At 50.7% G+C, this 21,355-nt stretch overlaps 1 protein-coding gene across 4 annotated transcripts in view; it reads left to right on the top strand.

Annotated features, from left to right (window-relative positions):
• The window catches only part of LOC120407658 (phospholipid-transporting ATPase ID-like), a 119,056-nt gene that overhangs the window by 88,651 nt on the left and 9,050 nt on the right, over positions 1-21,355 (top strand). For all 4 annotated transcript variants that reach the window (XM_039543450.1, XM_039543448.1, XM_039543451.1 and 1 more), the window contains exons 19-24: positions 848-959; positions 3,062-3,167; positions 5,382-5,526; positions 6,949-7,132; positions 11,958-12,181; positions 19,785-19,868. In XM_039543450.1, coding sequence (XP_039399384.1) covers positions 848-959; positions 3,062-3,167; positions 5,382-5,526; positions 6,949-7,132; positions 11,958-12,181; positions 19,785-19,868 — 855 coding nt within the window. The remainder of the gene's footprint in view (positions 1-847; positions 960-3,061; positions 3,168-5,381; positions 5,527-6,948; positions 7,133-11,957; positions 12,182-19,784; positions 19,869-21,355) is intronic.

Genomic DNA, 21,355 nt, shown 5'->3' with positions numbered 1-21,355 from the left:
CCATCCCATGCTTCCCTCACCTGATCACTCACCAGCCGGCTGGTTATGAATACAGCGTTAGGCCACAAGGATCTGGAGCAAGCCCCACATGGAGCTGACTTAATAAGATGTGGTTCAGGGATCCAGGGGTAACGGTCAGCATGGGTCCCAGGTCTGCGTTCCGGAAAGGCGAGAGTGCTTGCTGTTACATTCTCCTTGAGTCCAAGGAACGGTACAGGAACAGCTGACAGAGGAGATGTCTGCCCTTCGGGATAGCAGGGGTCTCTAAAACATAGCGTAGGAGATTTTGGTCCTGAAGCCCCAGTCAGACCCAGGCACTGGCTCAGAGTCTGAGACCTGAACTCTGAGCCTCCCCCAACAGCAGGTAGGAAGCTCAGTGATAGGCTCTGCCTAAAAACCTCAGCTAGAAGCTAGAGCCAAAATCTCATTTGCATCTCATCACCACCTCCCTGGGCCCTGTATCACCAAGATTCGAGGTTAGTGGGTGTTCCCAGCAAGTAGAGAAAGAGACTCTTAAAAAGGTTTGTGGCCTGATACATCTGTGTGGACAATATTGCTGTGTGTAAGTTACCGCGCTCTGCTGCTGCAAGTGCAGGAGGGGTGGAAAAAGAGAGAGGCCTCCAGTCCTGTAAGCAGGTACCTGAGTGATTTGTGCACGCACACGGGCCAGCCGGATGACTCAAGGCACAAGGGTTTGTGGGACCGGTGCCTGGTGTGTGCGATAAATAGAGCTGAGTGGAATCAAGCCGGGGCTGAGCCCCAAGCACGGTGAGCACTGCTGGATGGTCTGCGCTCTCCTCTGGAGCTGATCACCGGGGAGCTCACCCATTTCCCTCTGTCTTTGAAGCTGCTCGGTGCCACGGCTATTGAGGACAAGTTACAAGATGGAGTCCCCCAGACGATTGAAACCCTGACCAAAGCCCACATTAAAATCTGGGTTCTTACTGGAGACAAGCAAGGTAATGGGGATGGTCTGGGACAGACACGCAGGGCTATGGGCTGCTGCCTCTGACTTTCCTCTCCTCTCCTTGGATAGGCTGTTCCCTCCATTGCCTGCATCCTGTTTACTCAAGCAAAACTCCACGGGTCTGAATGGTCAGACCCACGGTGAGTCCTGCGGCTGTGGGCACAGACAGCCCCCGTGGGCACTCCAGACTGTCTTGCCACCCAGGAGAGCCGGCCTTTGTGATAGATGGTCCCTTAGGCCAAAAATCACAGCACTATTCAGGTTACTCCCAGCCTCAAAGGACCAGTCACTTACCCCAGGCCGGTGGTATCTTAGATCTCGCACCAAAGACAGCGCTTGTAGCCAATCCTGTAATGAACTAATTAAAGGTTTATTAACTAGGGAAAATAAATTAGAATTGTTTACAAGGGTAAAGCAGGTAACATATGCACATAAATGAGTTACAGTCCTAGGCCTGGTCGACACTACACACTTACTTGGGTATAATTACATCACTCAGTGGTATGAAAAATCCACCCCCCGAGTGATGTAGTTACGCTGACCTTACCCCGCAGTGTAGACAGCGATCTGTCAGCAGGGAAGCTCTCCTGCCAATATAGCTGCTGCCTCTTGTGGAGGTGGAGTTAAGCCAGTGGGAGAGCTCTCTCATTGGCTTAGAGCATCTTCACCAGACATGCCACAGCTGCACAGTGCGCCGATGCCAATCTGTAGGGTGGACCTGCCCTTAGGTTCCAAAAAGTAACAGAAGCTGCTGTAATGTGCAAGCCCTTTATGTCCTTTGGGGAACCCAAGCTAAGCAGCTTGGGGATCCCTTGCTTATGCTTAGAAATACTGCCCTCTCCAAATGCCAAGCAGCATGGTGATACAGATCCATCTGGTCGGGGATTTTACTCCCTTCCCCCACAGTTCAGACTGTAAGGGGACATGGGTTTGCGTACTCCATGGGTGTGCGGGGAGCAATCCACCAAGTCTCCTGTCCACTGATGTTCCCCAGTGGTTTCTGGTGTCTATGGGCGTCCTTCTGTTGGGCAGGAGACACCCATAGCGGCTCACTGGTATGTCACACTTGGTAACACTCCTCTCCTGACTGGGGGTTTCCAGTGTCATAGCAAACACTTCTATAGCTATCAAGAAAACCCTTCCCTATTCCCTATAGCATGGGGTGCAGCTATTACCAGTGAGATCAGTGCCGGCAGCAACTCGCACGCAGTTCATAAAGGCCAAATGCTACACACTTTCTTAGAAACGTAACATCTGTTCTAGCAATGCTAGTGCACAGGGGAGCCAGGTGGGTTCCCAGCTGTGCATGTGTCAGTGTTTTCAGTGAGGCCTAGTGGCCTTGGCATGAGCTGGCACCTGGACTGCCAGGCTCACAGCAGCATTTTTCTGTGGAGCTTCATTTTCCCAACAAGAACTAAATGACAAATGGAATCACACAACCTATAGCTGCACCTCTGGTCCTCACAACCAACCCCCCCACCCCACCTGCATCTGGAGAGCTGGAGAGATCGTTTCTATTTCACCTTTCTTCCCCAAAGAGGCCAAATGGCTTTTTGGACATGAGCCAGATCCTTAGCTGGTGTAAATTGACATTGTTCCTTTGATGTCAGCAAGCTCAGGATCTGGCCCTTTTTTACCTTCAGTCCTGCTGAAATCCAGCCACTTCTCGGGCACAGGGCTGATGGCAGCACCTTGCAAAGCAGAGCAGGCTGGAGAAATGCCTTCCAAGGACATAGGGCAAAAGGCCCCTCAGAAGTGCCCTTGTATAATCAGGTCCATGCACAGCAGACAACCCACATGCAGTAAATTGCATGGGAAAGTCAGTGCATCCACTTCAGCAGCATGAAGAGTTGAGTCTCTTGTGCGGAGATGTCAATATCTGTGGCCCTAGGAAGCCCGGTCGTTGTGAGCCTGGTGCTAAGACCATCCAGCCAGACTCTCTGGTTCCTTTAGAACTGACACATCTGTGTGGCCCAGGCCTCTCTCTGCTGAGATGCACAGTACTTATCAGTCATGGAAATGGCCCAAGGAGAGTGCAGGGTGGCTGGGTAACTGATGTCATTCCTGTCTGAGTGAAACTGTTGATTTTTCCAGAAACTGCCGTGAATATTGGCTACTCCTGTAACATGCTGCATGATGACATGAAGGACGTTTTCATTATTGAAGGCAACACCTCTGAGGACGTGTTAGATGAACTCAGGTAAACAGCCAGATTGTGCATCGCCATGTGGTATGTTTGGCATAGAGAACTGGAGGGTGTTTGTGCCATTCAAGCCTTCTGTCTTCATAGGATCATAGACATGGAACAAGGGACCTCAGTAGGCCATCTAGTCCGGTCCCATGCACAGTGGCAGGACTATGTATTATCTAGACCACCCTGACAGGTGTTTTTCTAACCTGTTCCTGTACATCTCCAGTGACAGGGATTCCACAACTTCCCTAGGCAATTTGCTCCAGTGCTTACCCACCCTGATGTCTAACTTAAATTTCCCTTGCTGCAATTTAAGCCCATTGCTTCCTGTCATTTCCTCAGTGGATAAGTATGTACTTAAAGGCTGTTATCATGTGCCGCCTCAGTCTTCTGTTCTCCAGACTAAACAAACCCAATGTTCTCAATCTTCCCTCATAGGTCATGTTTTCTAGACCATTATTCCTTGTTGTTGCTTTTCTCTGGGCTTTCTCCAATTCGTCCACATCTTTCATCTAACACAGTTCACCAAAAGTGAACTTTAACTCGAGACCAGCTGTCTCTGAAATGTCTGCTCTAATTCAGCCAGCGGAGATGGGCTTGATGCAGGAATCCCAGCGTGAAATTCTGTGGCCTGTGCCATGCAGGTCCGACTAGATGATTATGAATTGTCCATTCTCGCCCTAAAATTGATGTAAAAAAGGATGCAGTTGACCACTCTGGATCATCATGAGCCAGAGGGTCTGGGGTCACGATGCCTTCAGTTGTGGACATAAAGTGGTTCTCGCTGCGCCAACAGGTCATCCTTGTTCTGGTCCCGTAGCTGGATGGTTTTCTCAGCTCGTCTGTAGGGAGGAGCCAGATGGAGCCCTGTGACCTTGGGAAGGAGAAGCTGGTGGTCAGACCAGGAATAAAGAGATTGTTCTTGATGTCTGATGATGGGGGCCTAGGTGGGGGGCCGGTGTCTCAGAAGGCACTGCCTGATGGGAGGGGTAAAGGTAGCTTGAAACTACCTTTGTGCTTCATGGATTCTGCCTGCTCCAGACAGGGCCGCTCAGAGGATTCAGGGGGCCTGGGGCAGGGCCGGGTCTTTGGTGGCAATTCAGCAGCTGGTCCCTCTGGAAGGGAAGGTCCTGCTGCCGAATAATGAAGCGGCGGCGGTAGAGCAGCCTAAGTGCTGCCGATCGTGGCTTTTTTTTTTTTCCTCTGCCGCTTGCGGCGCTTGTACTCACCGGGCGGCGCGCCAAGGCTTCGGCAGCACTTCAGCGGCGGGTCCTTCACTCGCTCCAAGTCTTCCACTGCACTGAAGGACCCACCGCTGAAGACCCGGAGCGAGCGAAGGGCCCACCGCCGAAGTGCTGCCGAAGACCCGAGCGGCGAAGGCCGCCCCGCCGGGCCGCCAAGACCCGAGCGGCGAAGGGCCCACCGCCAAGTGCGCCGAAGACCCGGAGCGGCGAAGGCCCACCGCCAAGTGCCGCCAAGACCCGAGCGAAGCGGCGACCCGCCGCCGGGCGCGCCAAGACCCGAGCGAAGCGGCGCCCGCCGCCAAGTGCCGCCAAGACCCGGAGCGGCGGCGACCCGCCGCGCCGCCAAGACCCGGAGCGGCGGCGACCCGCCGCCGACGTGCGGCCGAAGACCCGGAGCGAGCGAAGGGCCCGCCGCCCAAGTGCCGCCGAGGACCCGGAGCGAGCGAAGGGCCCGCCGCCGAAGTGCCGCCGAAGACCCGGAGCGAGCGAAGGGCCCGCCGCCGAAGTGCCGCCGAAGACCCGGAGCGAGCGAAGGGCCCGCCGCCGAAGTGCCGCCGAAGACCCGGAGCGAGTGAAGGGCCCGCCGCCGAAGACCCAGAGAGAGCAAAGGCCCCACCGCCGAATTGCCCCACTTGCCCCCCACCCCCAGGGCGGCCCTGGCTCCAGAGGCCAGTACAAGCTCCAGGGGCTGCTGTAACTTCCAGTGGCCACCCCACAGCTTCCTACGTGCTGCTCTGCATCCGCCCCAAGTAGCCCCTAGGCTGGGTGCTTCAGGGGCCAGGAATCCTAGGGCCCCATGTCCTTGCCAGACACTGCTCTGTCACTAGAGGAATTCTCCCAAGGCCACTCCAGCCCTGTGTGCTGCCAGAGTCCTTCAAAACCCTCTGCAAGGAGAGCGATACTAACAAGGGGGAACATGTTTTTCTTTAATAAACCTGGGTTTAAGAAAATAACTTACATTTGTTTCTGTATTTTTAAGAACTGCAAGGAAGAAAATGAATCCGGATTCCTTCCTGGACAGTGATGAAATTATCAAGTTTGAAAACCCTTCCATGAAGTCAAGGATCTTACCTGAAGAGCAAGCGAACGGGGTGTATGGCCTGGTTATTAACGGCCATAGCTTGGTAAGGATGGTTTGGAGCACCTGCTGCCGCCAGCAGTGGAAAGCAGCACTGCACAGCATCACATGACACATTGGTTTGTGTGCATGGAGGGACATTATTGACAGGGGCGGCTCTAGGCACCAGTGCTCCAAGTGTGTGCCTGGGGCGGCAAGCCGCGGGGGGCGCTCTGCCGGTCGCCGCTAGGGCGGCAGGCAGGTTGCCTTCGGCGGCTTGCCTGTGGAGGGTCCGCTGGTCCCGCGGCTTCAGCGGACGCCTGCGGGAGGTCTGCCGAAGCCGCGGGACCAGCGGACCCTCCGTGCTTGTGGCAGCAAAATGTCTAGAGCCGCCCCTGATTATTGAGGCTTGCATATAACATTTTGTTAGGTGAGGTTTGGGTGCATTGCGGCTCCTTTGGAAAGTGGTAAAAACTATTGCTGTCAATAGCAGGGTAAAACCGAATCACGAGAAGGTCTCTCCAGCTGAGCAAGCCTGCTGCTGCTGATGGGAGGGACGCGGGGGCGTTGGTGACTCACAGGGCTTACTGTTTTTGGAAGAAAGGAAATCCGGGCTGCTGATTTGCTGCCTTAAGTGGAAAGGGCAGCTGGCCTGCTGTATGGCTCGGGGGAGGAGGGAGTCATGTGGATTCCCTCCGTGAATGTCTGCAGAGAAGACATCAAAGCACAAGAAGCACATTCTGTAAGCAATGTGAAAAGGCAGAAATATGTCCCTACCTGCCAAGCAGCGGCGGAGGGATGAGTTTCTGAGCAGGCGGCCGGTTATCTTTGTTGATTTCAGGAATGTAAATAACACATCCTAATAAAGTAAAAGGTCAACACTGGGAAGGCAGATTTATTTTCTTCGTCTTTTTCTTATGACCAGTTCTACTAGGCTTTTTCAAAGCCCTCCCAATTGTAAATCAGCCCATATGGGCTGTGGATTTGTTTGGGGGGGTTTGGAGGCGGGGGGGCTTAGAGCCTGTAGATCAGCCAGATGAATTTGACGTGGGTCCCGGATTTGGCAGGAAAGGGAATTATGGAGGGTCCATTGAGGAATGTTCGTGGGAGTTGATTAATTGGCAGTTACAGCATGTTTATAATTGGAATAGGAAGTCAGTGCTGCAGGGTCTTCTCAGGACACAAGCCCCTACTCACCCCTTAGGAACTGAGCCAGGAGTGAGCAGAGACCCACCCACCAAGGTCAAGAGGGCAAACTCCACTAGTGTCACTGCTAGTAATGAAAAGGGGGAGCTTTGGTGACAGAGGCCATTGTCGTTGCTGCTCGGAAAATCTCATCCCAGCTCTTGTTCTTGGCCTGGTAGCTCCTGTGGGCATCGTGCCTCCCCAGCACTTCCTCTGACACAGTGGGTTAGTGGTTGTGTGGTTTGGGCTGGCGCTGTATCTGGGCTGACCTCACTTTCACAGCATGTTCTCCTCTGCTCCACAGGCTTACGCACTAGAGGGGAACTTGGAGCTTGAGCTGGTGAGAACAGCCTGCATGTGCAAAGTGGTGATCTGCTGCCGGGTGACGCCCCTGCAGAAGGCCCAGGTGGTGGAGCTGGTGAAGAAGTACAAGAAGGCCGTGACCCTGGCGATCGGGGATGGGGCAAACGACGTCAGCATGATCAAAAGTAAGTAGGGGCAGCTCAGCCAGCTGTCTCCTGATGTTCTTCCACACTGGCACGCAGCAATGCCCACTCTGCCAGAAGCGTGAGAGCTGCTCTGCTAGTGCAAGGCTCTCTAATCTGGAACTTGACCTGGATCCAGATTCTTCTGTGCTGTGGTCGCATCACAGCTACCAGCAGCCAGAGCTATCAGACAGTCTCAAAGGCAGTCACTGTCACATCTTCATACATCTGTGTCTCTGCACATCCCTCTGCTTGGAGTGAAAGTAGATCTTGATCAATAAAATTGTGCCTTCATCCCCACTAGGCACTATGGGGTCTTTGCAACCTGGATGTATTCCAGACCTATAAACTTTCCTGCAGTGGTCAGATTCCTTACTGGTGCAGTTAAGTGATAGCTTTCATACCAGGCTGTGTCTGAGGCCTCAGCAGGGTTCTTCCTGACTCCATCACCTTGTCTTTACACTAGGAACACCTGAGCCACAATGTCCCAGTGCTTTCTAGATACCTTATTTCACTAGGCAGGGAAAGAACATGCCCTCCAGGGAGTTTCCCAAGTCACCTTCCTGCCATGTGCAGTAGTAGTTCTAAAGGAGAGAGAAGGTTCTTCACCTCGCACTCCGTCCACTCCAGGTTTGTCGTCTCAGTGAGAGATGTGGCTCCATGTCAAGGTACCAGAGCTGAGAGCCATTTCTGGCCTGTGAGGGTTTTCTCCCCTTCATAAATCCAACCTAGGTTGTGATGGACAGCGTTACAGCCATGCGTTACCTGGACCACCAAAGAGGGGGTTGCTCTAACCAGTTGTGTTAGGAGAATTTCCCATTCATAAAGTTCATTGTCCTCACGGGATGGGTCCAGTGTCTCCTCCACCAGGGAGAGAAGAGACATTGACAGACTCTTAGAGCAGAATTGACACTCGACAGTGCAAGGGCTCTATCAAGGGCTCCATCTTGTATTATTTTTTTCTACAAGGGGGCAAATACCAGCTACGTCCTTTCCCACCAGGGATACTGCGCTTGCCGATGGTTCTGATTCACGGGCAAGCAAAACCGAACATCAATATTGCATTTGTTTCCTGCACCAAGAGCAGGAACTTCCCTCTGTGTTGCCCTGGATTGAATGTAAAGGGCTTTCCAGTGTTGGCTTAGTTGGTACCAAGTTGCCGTCAGTAGCCTTGGCAAGAGACCAGCAATTTTGTCACTCAGTATTGTGAGTATGAGATTAGTATCTGAAAGTCCTGCTTTCCAGACCATTTCATCTCCTGCCTCGGAGATGAGTGGGAGTCTCCACCAAGGTCCAGAGATTCTCTGGGCAACAGCCGGAGTCTGGATAGTGGACTCTTGAATTGGAGCGTTTATACTGAGGCCCAAAAGATCCCATTGGAAAGCAGGAATCTTTGATCAGCCAAGCCTACTCCATGAACTGAGAGAGGTTTCCCCATCTGAGCAGCTCTCAAGCAGGTGGGCCTGATAACGGGCTCATTGGCCATTACACTTGGCATAGTGTCAAACAACAACAATTCTTTGATTTCTGCCAAGAGAGACTTTGTCCCAATCAGAGATGGCAACCGTCTCTTGTCACCCTGGAGTTACCTGCTCTGTGCCCAGGTTGCTCTGTGTATCTTGAGAGCTATCTGAGGTGGTTACTTTGCTGTGAGAGCTGCGGAAAAGGAGACTTAATTCTCCATTGCAATGCCTGGGATGTGCTGCAAATCTTGTGGTAGAATAGGTTCATTTGTCTCACCAGAGGGGTGTTCCCTTCTAGCATGAACTAAGGGGCTGTAATTTTTATCCTTGTAAAGCGCATAGGTTCCATATAAACATTAGTCAGGCTCTATTTGGTGCTAAGTCTCTGTGAAGATGTCATTCTTGATAGCCCCGAGTGTTACTGAGATACCCGCTAATGACTGATCTCCTTTCAGCTGCATGCTTACAGAACAGTGGGCCTGCCTGCATCTCCAGCTCTGCAGTGTCTGTGCTTTCCATCTCTTTCAGACCTCTAGCTTGTCTGCGTGTCCTGAATGTCTCATACTTTGCATGCTCAGAGAATTTTGCCATGATTTTTATGGGGCCAAAACTTATCCACAGCTTCCCCAAACCCCATAGCCAGCCATGGGGCTGACAGCAGAGGAGCCAGTCCATCATGGTCAAAGATTGTCCATGTAAAATGCGCTGTTTCACCATTACCATGACCGGGCAGTGGTTCAACTTCCTGGGTTTGTCAGAGTCCTTGTCTAGACAAAGGCAACTCCTGGGGCAGGTCTTCATTGCACCATGTGGCATGACTGGCTCTGGAGCTATGAACGTGCTTTTAGCAAAGCTTTCCCTCGCTGTGACTTGGTCTAGGGGGGCAGCAGTTCGCTCACCTCTGTTTCCTTTTTGGCCCTTTCACCTGGAGCGGATGCTCGATTTGGTGCCCTGCTGCCCGTTTGCCGGGGGCTGCAAAGCCTGGGGGCGTCGCTGCTCGCTTAACTCCCACCGGGGGGAATGTGCAGGGGCCGCTCAAGGGAGAAATGGAGGTTACTCACCTGGCACCGGAGTTCCTAGAGATGGAGGCTGTATTCACACTCCTCGTCCAGCTTCCCCACTTCGGAGTCCCGGGCTAGGAATTCCTGACGTAGTGGAAGGAACTGAGGCTGGTGGAGGCCACTCCCCTTTATACCTCCAGAACCCGCCAGGTTGGGAAGTGGACGGGAGTGGCCCCAGTGGATGCTGCTTTGCAGGAAGTTCCAGAAGCTGATAGCGCAGGCACCTTGATCCCACAAGTAGGACTGTGCAGAGCCCATCTCGATGAACTCGGGTTACAGATAAGTAACCAAGTCAGTGCAGATGTTCTGCTCTGCTTACGGGCCACATTCTGCTCCCACCCACCTAGCCCTGCTGACTTCAGTGGCATGACAGAGAGTGGAGCCTGGCCCTCCCTGGGCAAGTCTCTGCTCCCAGCGCTAACGGCTGATGCACGGAACTGTCCTAGATCTCCTCTCCAGTCTGGCTCCAGCGTGATCTTCATGAGGCATCGCAGGGCTGGTAGCGACAGAATGAGACCCATTACTGGCCTGCTCAGCAAGGAGGGATGGGCCTGGAGAGCGTAGCTCAGGCTCTCGCCCCAGGCAAGGAGACCCGGAGCAGGGTGATGGGGGCAAGTTGCAGAGCCGGCACTAGGCGGAAGCAGACGAAGCAATTGCTTAGGGCCCTTAGCAGCTCATGGGGCCCCTATTCCCTCGTTACTACAAGAACTTGCCTGGTTTAGTGCTGGGGGGAGGGGTATTCCTGCCTCGGGCCCCCAGTAGGCTCACATGGCCACTGGGCAGTTGGCACTGTCACAGTCTGGGCTGTTCCAGCTCGGAGCGTGAACAAGGATGTCAGTCTCCAGCTGCCACTCGGATGCCTTTCACCAGCAAGACGTTCACCTGGCCAGCAGAAACAGCCGCTCCGTTCTGCAGGTGTCTGGCAGCCCCAGATCAGAGCTGCGTGAACGGGCAGGTTGTGAAGTAGGTGTTCCCTGGGTAGGGAAGTTCCCTGATCGGTTCCCAGCTGGGTACGTGGCCAGCAGGGGTTGCTGATCTTTGTGGGTTTGTTTTAGCTATTCCCTTTTTTTTTTTTAAAGACTCAGGACTGAGTGGGTGCGCCCAGAGTGGGCCTATCAGTGTTACCCTTGTCCTACCCAGTCCCTCTGCCTGTCTCCCACTCCCACTTGTTACGGGGATTGCAGACCCTTTGGGGCAGCCCTCACCCCAGGAGCCTCTGGGCACTGCTGCAGTGCAACTCACAGCTGCTGATAGGCCTGTGAGGAGTGTGAAAGGAGGCAGCTTGGATGCCTGTAAATGTTCTGTATAGTTTTGTGTGAATGTCTCAGCATCCCCTTGTGACCCATGGGACCCCTCCCAATCCTCCTGGTCATGCCCTAAAATGCAGCCTTCTAGTCGCTGACAGGACGGTTTCTTCGTTTGGTGCCTTATGACTATAACAATTCCTCACGCTAGATTTAATTAAAGTGAGATTATTCAAAAGAGAGTCTTGCGAATCTTCCTCATGTGAATTTATACAAATTGATTAACTGGGGCCTTTTAATTAAGAAAGAAAAGACTAAGTGCGGAGCTTCCAGGAGATGATAGGTCAGGCAGACAGTCAAGAAAGGGTAAAGAAAAGCACGTTACAGGGGCTCAGAGTTCTGCTCGACTCATTATTCCATAGGAATTTCCAAATCCAATTAACCCCCAGCCATCGAGAACAGTGTCATTAGTTAAATCTCTATCGTTAGCTGTCACATTAAACGTACGTCTCTGTTTAATAAATGCAAGTGATTATTAAGACTTTTCTGTGTAAAGTTTGATTGAACTAATAATGCCCACAGGCTGTAAGGCGACTCAGGCTGCTTTGTACTAGATGGGCTGTTGGTCTGACCCAGTATGGCCGTTCTTGTGTTCTTAGTGTATAGAAGCATATTATGCACCTGGGGGAGTGGGAGCGCCCATGCACACTCACTGCATTTAAACACATCTCAAAGGTCATTTTCTAGCAATGGCAATATGATAAAGTGAGTTTGTGCTGGTGGAAAACATTGACAGTCAAGGAAAAGATTCATTGTCATTAGCACATAAATGAACTCCCCTGTTGGAAATACATAAATTAGTAGTCGGAAACCAATCTGTTACTCAGCAGCCTGCAGTGTGACCGGTGGGCCCGTTGTGTTCTGTGCAGGAATGCCCTCAGCTCAAGTGCAGGTGTGACCCGCAAAGACTACATGTCCCAGCATGCAGCGGGTGGTCTGATAAACACCAACGCTAACAAAGCTCTAATTTGTAATGATCTGGATTCTCCTCTTGTTGCAGCTGCCCACATTGGGGTCGGGATCAGTGGCCAGGAGGGGATGCAGGCTGTGCTGTCCAGCGACTTTTCCTTCGCACAGTTCCGTTACCTGCAGCGCCTGCTCTTAGTCCACGGACGATGGTCCTACATCCGCATGTGCAAGTTCCTCAGATACTTCTTCTATAAGAACTTTGCCTTCACGTTAGTTCATTTCTGGTATGGATTCTTCTCCGGCTTCTCTGCACAGGTGGGCCAGTTTCTGTGTTCCTGTCACACTGTATATTAGACCTTGTAATAATCCTTGTCCTGCCCGAACGTCTTCCAGCAGAGGAGCCCAAAGCACTTTACAGGCAGGACTGACGAGCCCCCTTCTCGTCCCACTGTGAGGAACTCTGGGGAAGTCCAGTTAACCCCATTTTACTGATGGAATCACTGAAGCATAGAAAGGCTAAGGACCAGCTTTGGGTGCCTACATAACGTTCACAGTGTGGTCCTGAGTGACTTGTCGGAGGTCAAACAGGGAGCCAGCGGAACCCAGCGTTCCTGACTCTCCATCCTGTGCACAAAAGTAGCTTCCTCTGCAAAATACAACCATGATGAGACAAGCCAGTTCCTTCCTTGGGGCACAAACATTGCTCTTCTGTTGTCATCATTCCCAGCGTTTCTGGTTGGGGTACTTCTTCCCATGGGCCCTGGTAGTGAATTTCCCTAGCTGAAGTTAATTTAGGTAGCCGTGTTAGTCTGGATCTATAAGAGCAGCAAAGAGTCCTGTGGCACCTTATAGACTAACAGACGTATTGGAGCATGAGCTTTCATGGGTGAATATCCACTTCGTCGGATGCATGTCCTTAGCTGATGTTCTCATCCATTCACATGCTTCCATTGCCGACAGAAGTGGGGTGCTCAAGGCCTGCTTAACGCCAGCAGCCACCCAGTGACATTTTTCTCTGGTGTCACGGAATTTCACTTGCTCACCAGGATTTTGTGAATTGTTGTTGATGTAAAATTATCGAGTGTTTTGCAATCACCGTTCCGTTCATGAGGGGAGCACGTGGGAAAACCTGCCAGAAGGGGGAAGGAAACCCAGGGGCTGGTTCACATTGTGGGCAGGGCAGGGGTGTCAAGGCAGGGACCTGGCCGGGCCTGAAGCATATGCTGGGGCAGAGCTGGGCAATGCCATGGCTGCCTTTGTTTGTTTAAGCAACAGGCCACAAAATTATTTGAAGCCCAAATCTCCTGTGGATTGTAGCTGCCTCCCGGGGAAGCCATGTGCTGGGCCCCACCTCCGCTGCACCTGTGCACTTAGTGCTGGCTACAGGCCAGGGAACCTGCGGGTGCTTCACATAGCACAGGGGAAATGCAGATAATGTGAAAATGTTTGGCCAGGAAAATGCCCCGGGGCTAAAATGCAGCGTTATGGTGTGTGCTGCTAGTGGAGCAGAGAGCAGGCAGCATTTCTCCCAGCCTGCTTCTGATATACGGGTCAGACGGTTGCCAGCATCCCACACCTGCCTCAGATGCAATTTCTGCTACTTCCGCAGGGGCCTGTGATGGATCACTGCTGCCACCTAGTGGCTGTGGTACAACCCTACTGCCAACTCATAAAAACCAGAGCAGCGCTTCTCAAACCGTGGGTCATGACCCCATTTTAGTGGGGTCGCCAGGGCTGGTGTTAGACTTGTGGGGCCCAGGGTCGAAGCCAAAGGCTGAGCTCCACTGCCTGCGGCCGAAGCCCAACGTGGTAGGGCTCAGGCTTTGGCTTCAGCCCTGGGCGGCGGGGCTCAGGTTACAACCTCCCTTCCCCCGTCGCTAAAGCCTTTGGGGTTCAGCTTTTCCCACCCCCACCGGGCTGTGGGGCTCAGGCTTCGGCTTTGGCCCCCCGGCCCAGGGCGGCGAGGCTTGGGTGGGCTCAGGCTTTGGTTCCCCCTCCTGGGGTCTTGTAGTAATTTTTGTTGTCAGAAGGGGGTCACAGCGCAATGACGTTTGAGAATCCCTGACTTAGGGTACGTCCAGACTACCCACCCCGGCAGGTAGCGATCGATTTATCAGGGATCGATATATCATGTCTCATCTAGACGCGATAAATCGATCCCCGAACGCGCTCCCCATCGGCTCCGGAACTCCACCGGAGCGAGCGGCGGTAGCAGAGTCGACACGGGGAGCCACGGATGTTGATCCCACGCCATGAGGACCCGAGATAAATCGATCTAAGATACTTCGACTTCAGCTACGCTATTCACATAGCTGAAGTTGCGTATCTTAGATTGACACCACCCCCCTAGTGTAGACCAGCCCATAGAGGACCAAAGAAGTGCCACCATGGCTCACCAACAGAGTAAAAGAAGCTATTAAAAGCAAAAAGGCATTATTTAATAATTGGTAGTCAAATCCGACTGAGGGAAATAGAAAGGAGCATCAGCGCTGGCAAGTCACGGGTACAAGTATAATTAGGAAGGTGAAAAAGAATTTGAAGAGCAACTAGCCAAAGACTCAAAAACTAACAGCCAAAACATTTTCAGTACATCAGAAGCAGGAAGCTGCTAAACAACCAGTGCTAAAGGAGCACTCAGGGAAGATACGGCCATTGCAGAGAATCTAAATTAATTCTTTGTATTAGTCTTTACGGTTGAGGATGTGAGGGAGATTCCCAGACTTGGGCTGTTCTTTTTAGGTGACACATCTGAGGAACTGCCCCAGATTGAGGTGTGACTAGAGAAGGTTTTTGAACAAATTAATAAATTAAACAATAAGAAGTCACAATGACCAGATGATATCACCCAAAGGTTCTGAAGAAACTCAAATATGAAATTGCAAAACTACTAATTGTGGTATGCAAACTATCACTTAAATCCACTTCTGTACCAGATGACTGGAGAATAGCTAATGTGACACCAATTTTTTTAAAAGGCTGCAAAGATGATCCTGGCAATTACTGACCGGTAAGCCTGACTTCAGTACTAGGTAACTGGTTTGAAGCTATAGTAAAGAATAGAATGATCAGACACATACATGAACACAATCTGTTGGGGCTTTTGTAAAGAGAAATCCTGCCTCCCCAATCTATTTGAATTCTTTGAAGGGATCAGTGAACATGTGGACAAGGATGATCCAGTGGATATAGGGTACTTAGATTTTCGGAAAGCCCTTCACAAGGTTCCTCACCCAAGGCTCTTAAGCAAAGTAAGCTGTCATGGGATAAGAGGGAAGGTCATCTCATCGATCAGTAGCTGGCTAAAAGACAGGAAACAGAGTAGGAATACATAGTCAGTTTTCAGAATGGAGAGAGGTAAATAGTGGTGTCCCCGAGGGATCTGAACTGGGACCAGTGCTGTTCAACATATTCATAAAAGATCTGAAGAAAGGGATAAACAGTGGGGTGACGAAATTTGCAGAAGGTACAAAATTACTCAAGATAGTTAAGTCCAAAGCAGACTGCAAAGAGTTACAAAAGGATCTCTCAAAACTAGGTGACTCGGCAACAAAATGGCAGGTGAAATTCAGTGTTGATAAATGCAAAGTAATGTACATTGGAAAACATACCCCAACTATACAAGGATTGGGCCAAAAGAAATCTGATGAGGTTCAACAAGGACAAGTGCAGAGTCCTGCACTTAGGATGGAAGAATCATAGACTCATAGACTTTAAGGTCAGAAGGGACCATTATGATCATCTAGTCTGACCTCCTGCACAATGCAGGCCACAGAATCTCACCCACCCACTCTTGTATCAAACCTGTGTCTGAGCCATTGAAGTCCTCAAATTGTGGTTTAAAAACTTCAAGGTGGAGAGAACCTTCCAGCAAGTGACTCGTGCCCCATGCTGCAGAGGAAGGCGAAAAACCCCCAGGGCTTCTGCCAATCTGCCCTGGAGGAAAATTCCTTCCCGACCCCAAATATGGCGATCAGTTAAACCCTGAGCATGTGGGCAAGACTCACCAGCCAGCACCCAGGAAAGAATTCTCTGTAGTAACTCAGATCCCATCCCATCTAACATCCCATCACAAGCCATTGGGCATATTTACCGCTAGTAGTCAAAGACGAATTAATTGCCAAAATTAGGCTATCCCATCATACTTCCCCTCCATAAACTTATCAAGATTAGCCTTGAAGCCAGATATGTCTTTTGCTCCCACTACTCCCCTTGGAAGGCTGTTCCAGAACTTCACTCCTCTGATGGTTAGAAACCTTCATCTAATTTCAAGTCTAAACATCCTGATAGCCAGTTTATATCCATTTGTTCTTGTGTCCACATTGGTACCGAGCTTAAATAATTCCTCTCCCTCCCTGGTATTTATTCCTCTGATATATTTATAGAGAGCAATCATATCTTCCCTCAGCCTTCTTTTGGTTAGGCTAAACAAGCCAAGCTCTTTCAGTCTCCTTTCGTAAGACAGGTTTTCCATTCCTCAGATCATCCTAGTAGCCCTTCTCTGTACCTGTTCCAGTTTGAATTAATCCTTCTTGAACATGGGAGACCAGAACTGCACACAGTATTCCAGATGAGGTCTCACCAGTGCCTTGTATAACGGTACTAACACCTCCTTATCTCTACTGGAAATACCTCGCCTGATGCATCCCAAGATCGCATTAGCTTTTTTCACAGCCATATCACATTGGTGGCTCATAGTCATCCTGTGATCAACCAATATTCCGAGGTCCTTCTCCTCCTCTGTTACTTCCAACTGATGCCTCCCCAGCTTAAAACAATAGTTCTTGTTATTAATCCCTAAATGCAGGACCTTGCACTTTTCACTATTAAATTTCATCCTTTTACTATTACTGCAGTTTACAAGGTCATCCAGATCTTCCTGTAGGATATCCCAGTCCTTCTCTGTGTTAGCAATACCTCCCAGCTTTGTGTCATCCACAAACTTTATTAGCACGTTCCCACTTTTTGTGCCAAAATCAGTAATAAAAAGATTAAATAAGATTGGTCCCAAAACTGATCCCTGAGGAACTCCACTAGTAACCTCCCTCCAGCCTGACAGTTCACCTTTCAGTATGACATCATTGTAGTCTTCCCTTTAACCAGTTCCTTATCCACCTTTCAATTTTCATATTGATCTCCACTGTTACAGACTAGGGACCGAGTGTCTAGGTAGCAGTTCTGCAGAAAAGGACCTAGGGGTTACAGTGGACGAGAAGCTGGATATGAGTCGGCAGTATGCCCTTGTTGCCAAGAAGGCTAATGGCATTTTGGGCTGTATAAGTAGGGGCATTGCCAGCAGATCGAGGGATGTGATCATTCCCCTCTATTCGACATTGGTGAGGTCTCATCTGGAGTACTGTGTCCAGTTTTGGGCCCCACACTACAAGAAGGACATGGGAAAATTGGAAAGAGTCCAGCGGAGGACAACAAAAATGATTAGGTGGCTGGAGCACATGACTTATGAGGAGAGGCTGAGGGAACTGGGATTGTTTAGTCTGCAGAAGAGAAGAATGAGGGGGGATTTGATAGCTGCTTTCAACTACCTGAAAAGGGGGTTCCAAAGAGGATGGATCTAGACTGTTCTCAGTGGTGGCAGATGACAGAACAAGGAGCAATGGTCTCAAGTTGCAGTGTGGGAGGTTTAGTTGGATATTAGGAAACACTTTTTCACTAGGAGGGTGGTGAAGCACTGGAATGGGTTACCTAGGGAGGTGGTGGAATCTCCTTCCCTAAAGGTTTTTAAGATCAGACTTGACAAAGTCCTGGCTGAGATAATTTAGTTGGGAATCGGTCCTGCTTTGAGCAGGAGGTTGGACTAGATACCTCCTGAAGTACCTTCCAACCCTGATATTCTATGATTCTATGAATTGATGGTGTCTAAATTAGCTGTTACCACTCAAGAAAGAGATCTTGGAGTCCTTGTGGATAGTTCTCTGAAAATGTCTGCTCAAGGTGCAGTGGAAGTTAAAAAAGCTAACAGAATGTTGGGAATCATCAAGAAAGGGATAGGTAATAAGACAGAAACTATCATAATGCCCCTATATGAATCATAGTTCATCCACACCTTGAATACTGTGTGCAGATGTGGTCACTCCATCTCAAAAAAGATATATTGGCATTGGAAAAGGTACAGAAGAGCCACAGAAATGATTAGGGGTATGGAACAGCTTCTGTATGAGGAGAGATTAATAAGACTGGGACTTTTCAGCTTGGAAAAGAGACGACTAAGGGGATATGATAGAGACGTTTATAAAATCGTGATTGGTGTGGAGATAATACATAAGGAAGTGTTATTTACTCCTTCTCATAACACAAGAACTAGGGGTCATCTGATGAAATCAGTAGGCAGCAGATTTAAAACAAACAAACAAAAGGAAGTATTTCTTCACAGGATGCACAATCGGCCTGTTGAACTCCTTGCCAGAGGATGTTGTGAAGGCCAAGACTATAACAGGGTTCAAAAAAGAACTAGATAAATTCACGGACGATGGGTCCATCAATGGCTATTAGCCAGGATGGGCAGGGATGGTGTCCCTAGACTCTGTTTGCCAGAAGCTGGGAATGGGTGACAGGGGATGGATCACATGATGATTCCCTGTTCCGTTCATTCCCTCTGGGACACCTGACGCTGGCCACTGTGGGAAGACATGGTACTGGGCTAGATGGACTCTTGGTCTGACCCAGCATGGCCGTTCTTATGTTCTTATGTAACTTGTAGAAGTTCAGAACAATTAATGTACAGTTGCGCTGTCCCTAAAGCCATAGCATGTTACTGGTTCCTGATAGTATCGTCACAGTCCTGGGCCTGACAGCATTTCTCTGATAAGAGAAACCCTGGTTTTGAGAAGTGTCTGCTTTGGGGGATTTAATTTGCATCAGGTTGAAACTCAGCCCAAAATTTTTTAAAAACAAAATGTAATTTCACTTCCCCCCTTCCTGACACATTCTGCGCTGCCCCAGTCACTGCACGCGGCTAAACGCCAGCAAGAAAGGACCAAACCCTGCAGGGACGGGGGCGTGGCACTCAAATCCCTTCTTCCTGCCCATCCCCAAAGCATTGTCAGGGCTCAGTCTGTTGTAGCATGAATGTGTTCCCCTCCTGCAGATACCGGTGTGGGAGTCCCTAACTGAGTCACATCACTGGGGTTTAACCAATAAAGAGCCCTGTGTCTGTGACTCTGGGAACCTGATAGGTCTGTTCAAACAGCCTTGTCCAAGTTACGACTGTTACACGCACTCCTTCCTCGCTTTCATGCAGCTAGAACTAGAGTGATCACCCTGTCTCCATCGGGCGTGGTGTTAACTCATTGCTTAGATTGCAAGCTCTGCGGGGCAGAGCCTGTCCGCTCTGTGTTTGGAACGTGCCTGGCACGAGCAGGACCCGATCCTGGTGTGACTCATAATAAACATAATCAATAATCATCGTAATCTGAAAACGGGCGAGCCCAGAGAGTTCTGTACTTCAGACCATTTGTGTTTAAGTTCATGTATTATATATTTTCTTCAGTGTACGTTTTTGGGGCTTTTTATTTATTTATTTGTTCTTTTAAAGGAAGCTGCATGATTGTGGCTCAATATTCCAGAACCGGCCAGCAGTTTCCCGGTGCTGGGCCAAAGCCAGGGGTGCCATTTGCTTTTCAGTCACCTGCAGCAGCCTGGAGAGGGGCTGTTTGTGCCACAGATTGAATTTTGAAACGTGAACAGCAAAGGAATTGTTTGCAACAGTTTGTGCCCTTTCTGCCAGGCTTGGCGGGAGCTCAGTGTCCCGGGCATGGCCCTTAGGCCGGCCCTCTGCTCTGGGCGAATGGCACCTTCTGTGAATGAAGATGTGACAGACTGACGGGGGGGGCGGGGTCATTGGTTGCCGTTACAGATGAACAGAGGCTTCCCTTTGCTAACCGACCTCTCTACTCTCTTCTAGACTGTGTATGATCAGTGGTTCATCACCCTCTACAATTTGGTGTATACCTCCCTCCCGGTGCTAGGAATGAGCCTCTTTGACCAGGTACCGTTGACTGTGAATACCCAGGCTCACCTCCAGGGGGGTTATTCCTGGATTCTTTGGCTCAGTTCTGTGATCCCTTCTGGACAGGAAGTAGGTGAATCAAACCTGTGCCAGAAACTGCAGCAATTTCCCTGCCATGAGTAGTGCGCAGAGCACAGTCCTGAAGTGTGTGGGAGCAGATTCTGTCTTGTCTTGCATGCATGGCCCCTGGTCTGAGCCCTCTGGGTTGTACTGTTAGCAGCAATAATGGAAAAGGTGCCCTCTGCAACCCTGGCCTAATGGGAGAATATTCACATCCTGCTGGGCCTGGACCCGAAGCCTGAATCGGTCCTTAATCTTCCTTGACTAAGGATTAAGCAATGGCGTCAAGATTTGGCCCGATAACCAATATTTGTAAGCACTTTACAATCATGTACATGCAACTGCCTCTGGGGTGAAGGCTGGTGACTAACAAGTGCACATGTGACATCGGGGTGGGGAATTTTGGCCAGGGACAAATGAATGAATGAAGCAGCGGCAGCAATTCGGTGGCAGGTCCTTTCCTCCGAGAGGGACTCAGGGACCCGCCGCCGAAGAGCCTGGAGCCAGCCCTCGCCTCGAGCGCAAAAATTCCTTGTTACGGCTCTGATCGAAACTCCCCTGTCATGTTCATTCCCTCTGAAGCACCTGGCACCGCTCACTGTCAGCAGACAGGATACTGGGCTAGGTGGACCTTTGGTCTGACCCAGACTGGCCGTTCTTATGTCACAGACTCAGTATTTTCTAGCGTGACTCATTTGCACTATCAAGAACATCCTGAGTCCTGTTCACCTTGAACTTGACCAAAGCCACCCCCAGGCCTTGCCCCTGCTCCGCCCCCTCCGGCTCAGACAGCACCAAGTCAAACCCAAGAAAGGTTCATTCATCAGTTCCAAGGCCAGAAGGGACCACTGTGCTCAGCTAGTCTGACCTCCTGGAGAATGCACAGATTTCCCTTCCCCTCCTTGCCCTTGAGCTCCGGCTCTGCCTTTAACATGCTCCCTCTTCCCCTCTCCGCCTAGTGCCGCCTTCTTCACCCGGAAAACCCCTGAGCCCCAACTCGCTGCCCTGGGGCCTCATGGCCCCCGTGTTCTCAATACTACGTATGGACCAGGCCCCTGCAGACCAAAGAGATGGGTTATGCTCACAATCCCCTTAATCACCATCTGCTGTGATGGCCACAGCCAGTGCTCATGGGGGTCTCCAGGCCAGGCCCTCTGTGCTGACCCCTTTCTGTGGAGCGTTTCCTATGGAGCACTTGCCTCAGTCCTTCAGAGCTGCATTCCATTGCTGCCTTTGCCCCAGCAATATAGCAGCCTGGCCCTACCTGCATTGCAGAGGCTAAACATGTGGGAACTTGAGAGACGTCCAGTGGCTCACAGGCTCAGGGCTCCACGTCAGACAGTCCTGGCCATTGGGCTGGAGCGTGCCTCGTAAGGCGTGTGACCCCCATTTATCCTTCTCATCAG

This window comes from Mauremys reevesii, linkage group 6 (genome assembly GCF_016161935.1).
Source record: "Mauremys reevesii isolate NIE-2019 linkage group 6, ASM1616193v1, whole genome shotgun sequence".
Taxonomy (NCBI): Eukaryota; Metazoa; Chordata; order Testudines; family Geoemydidae; genus Mauremys; species Mauremys reevesii.
The sequence above is the reverse complement of the archived record's forward strand: the minus strand, read 5'-3'. Positions and strand labels throughout refer to the sequence as shown.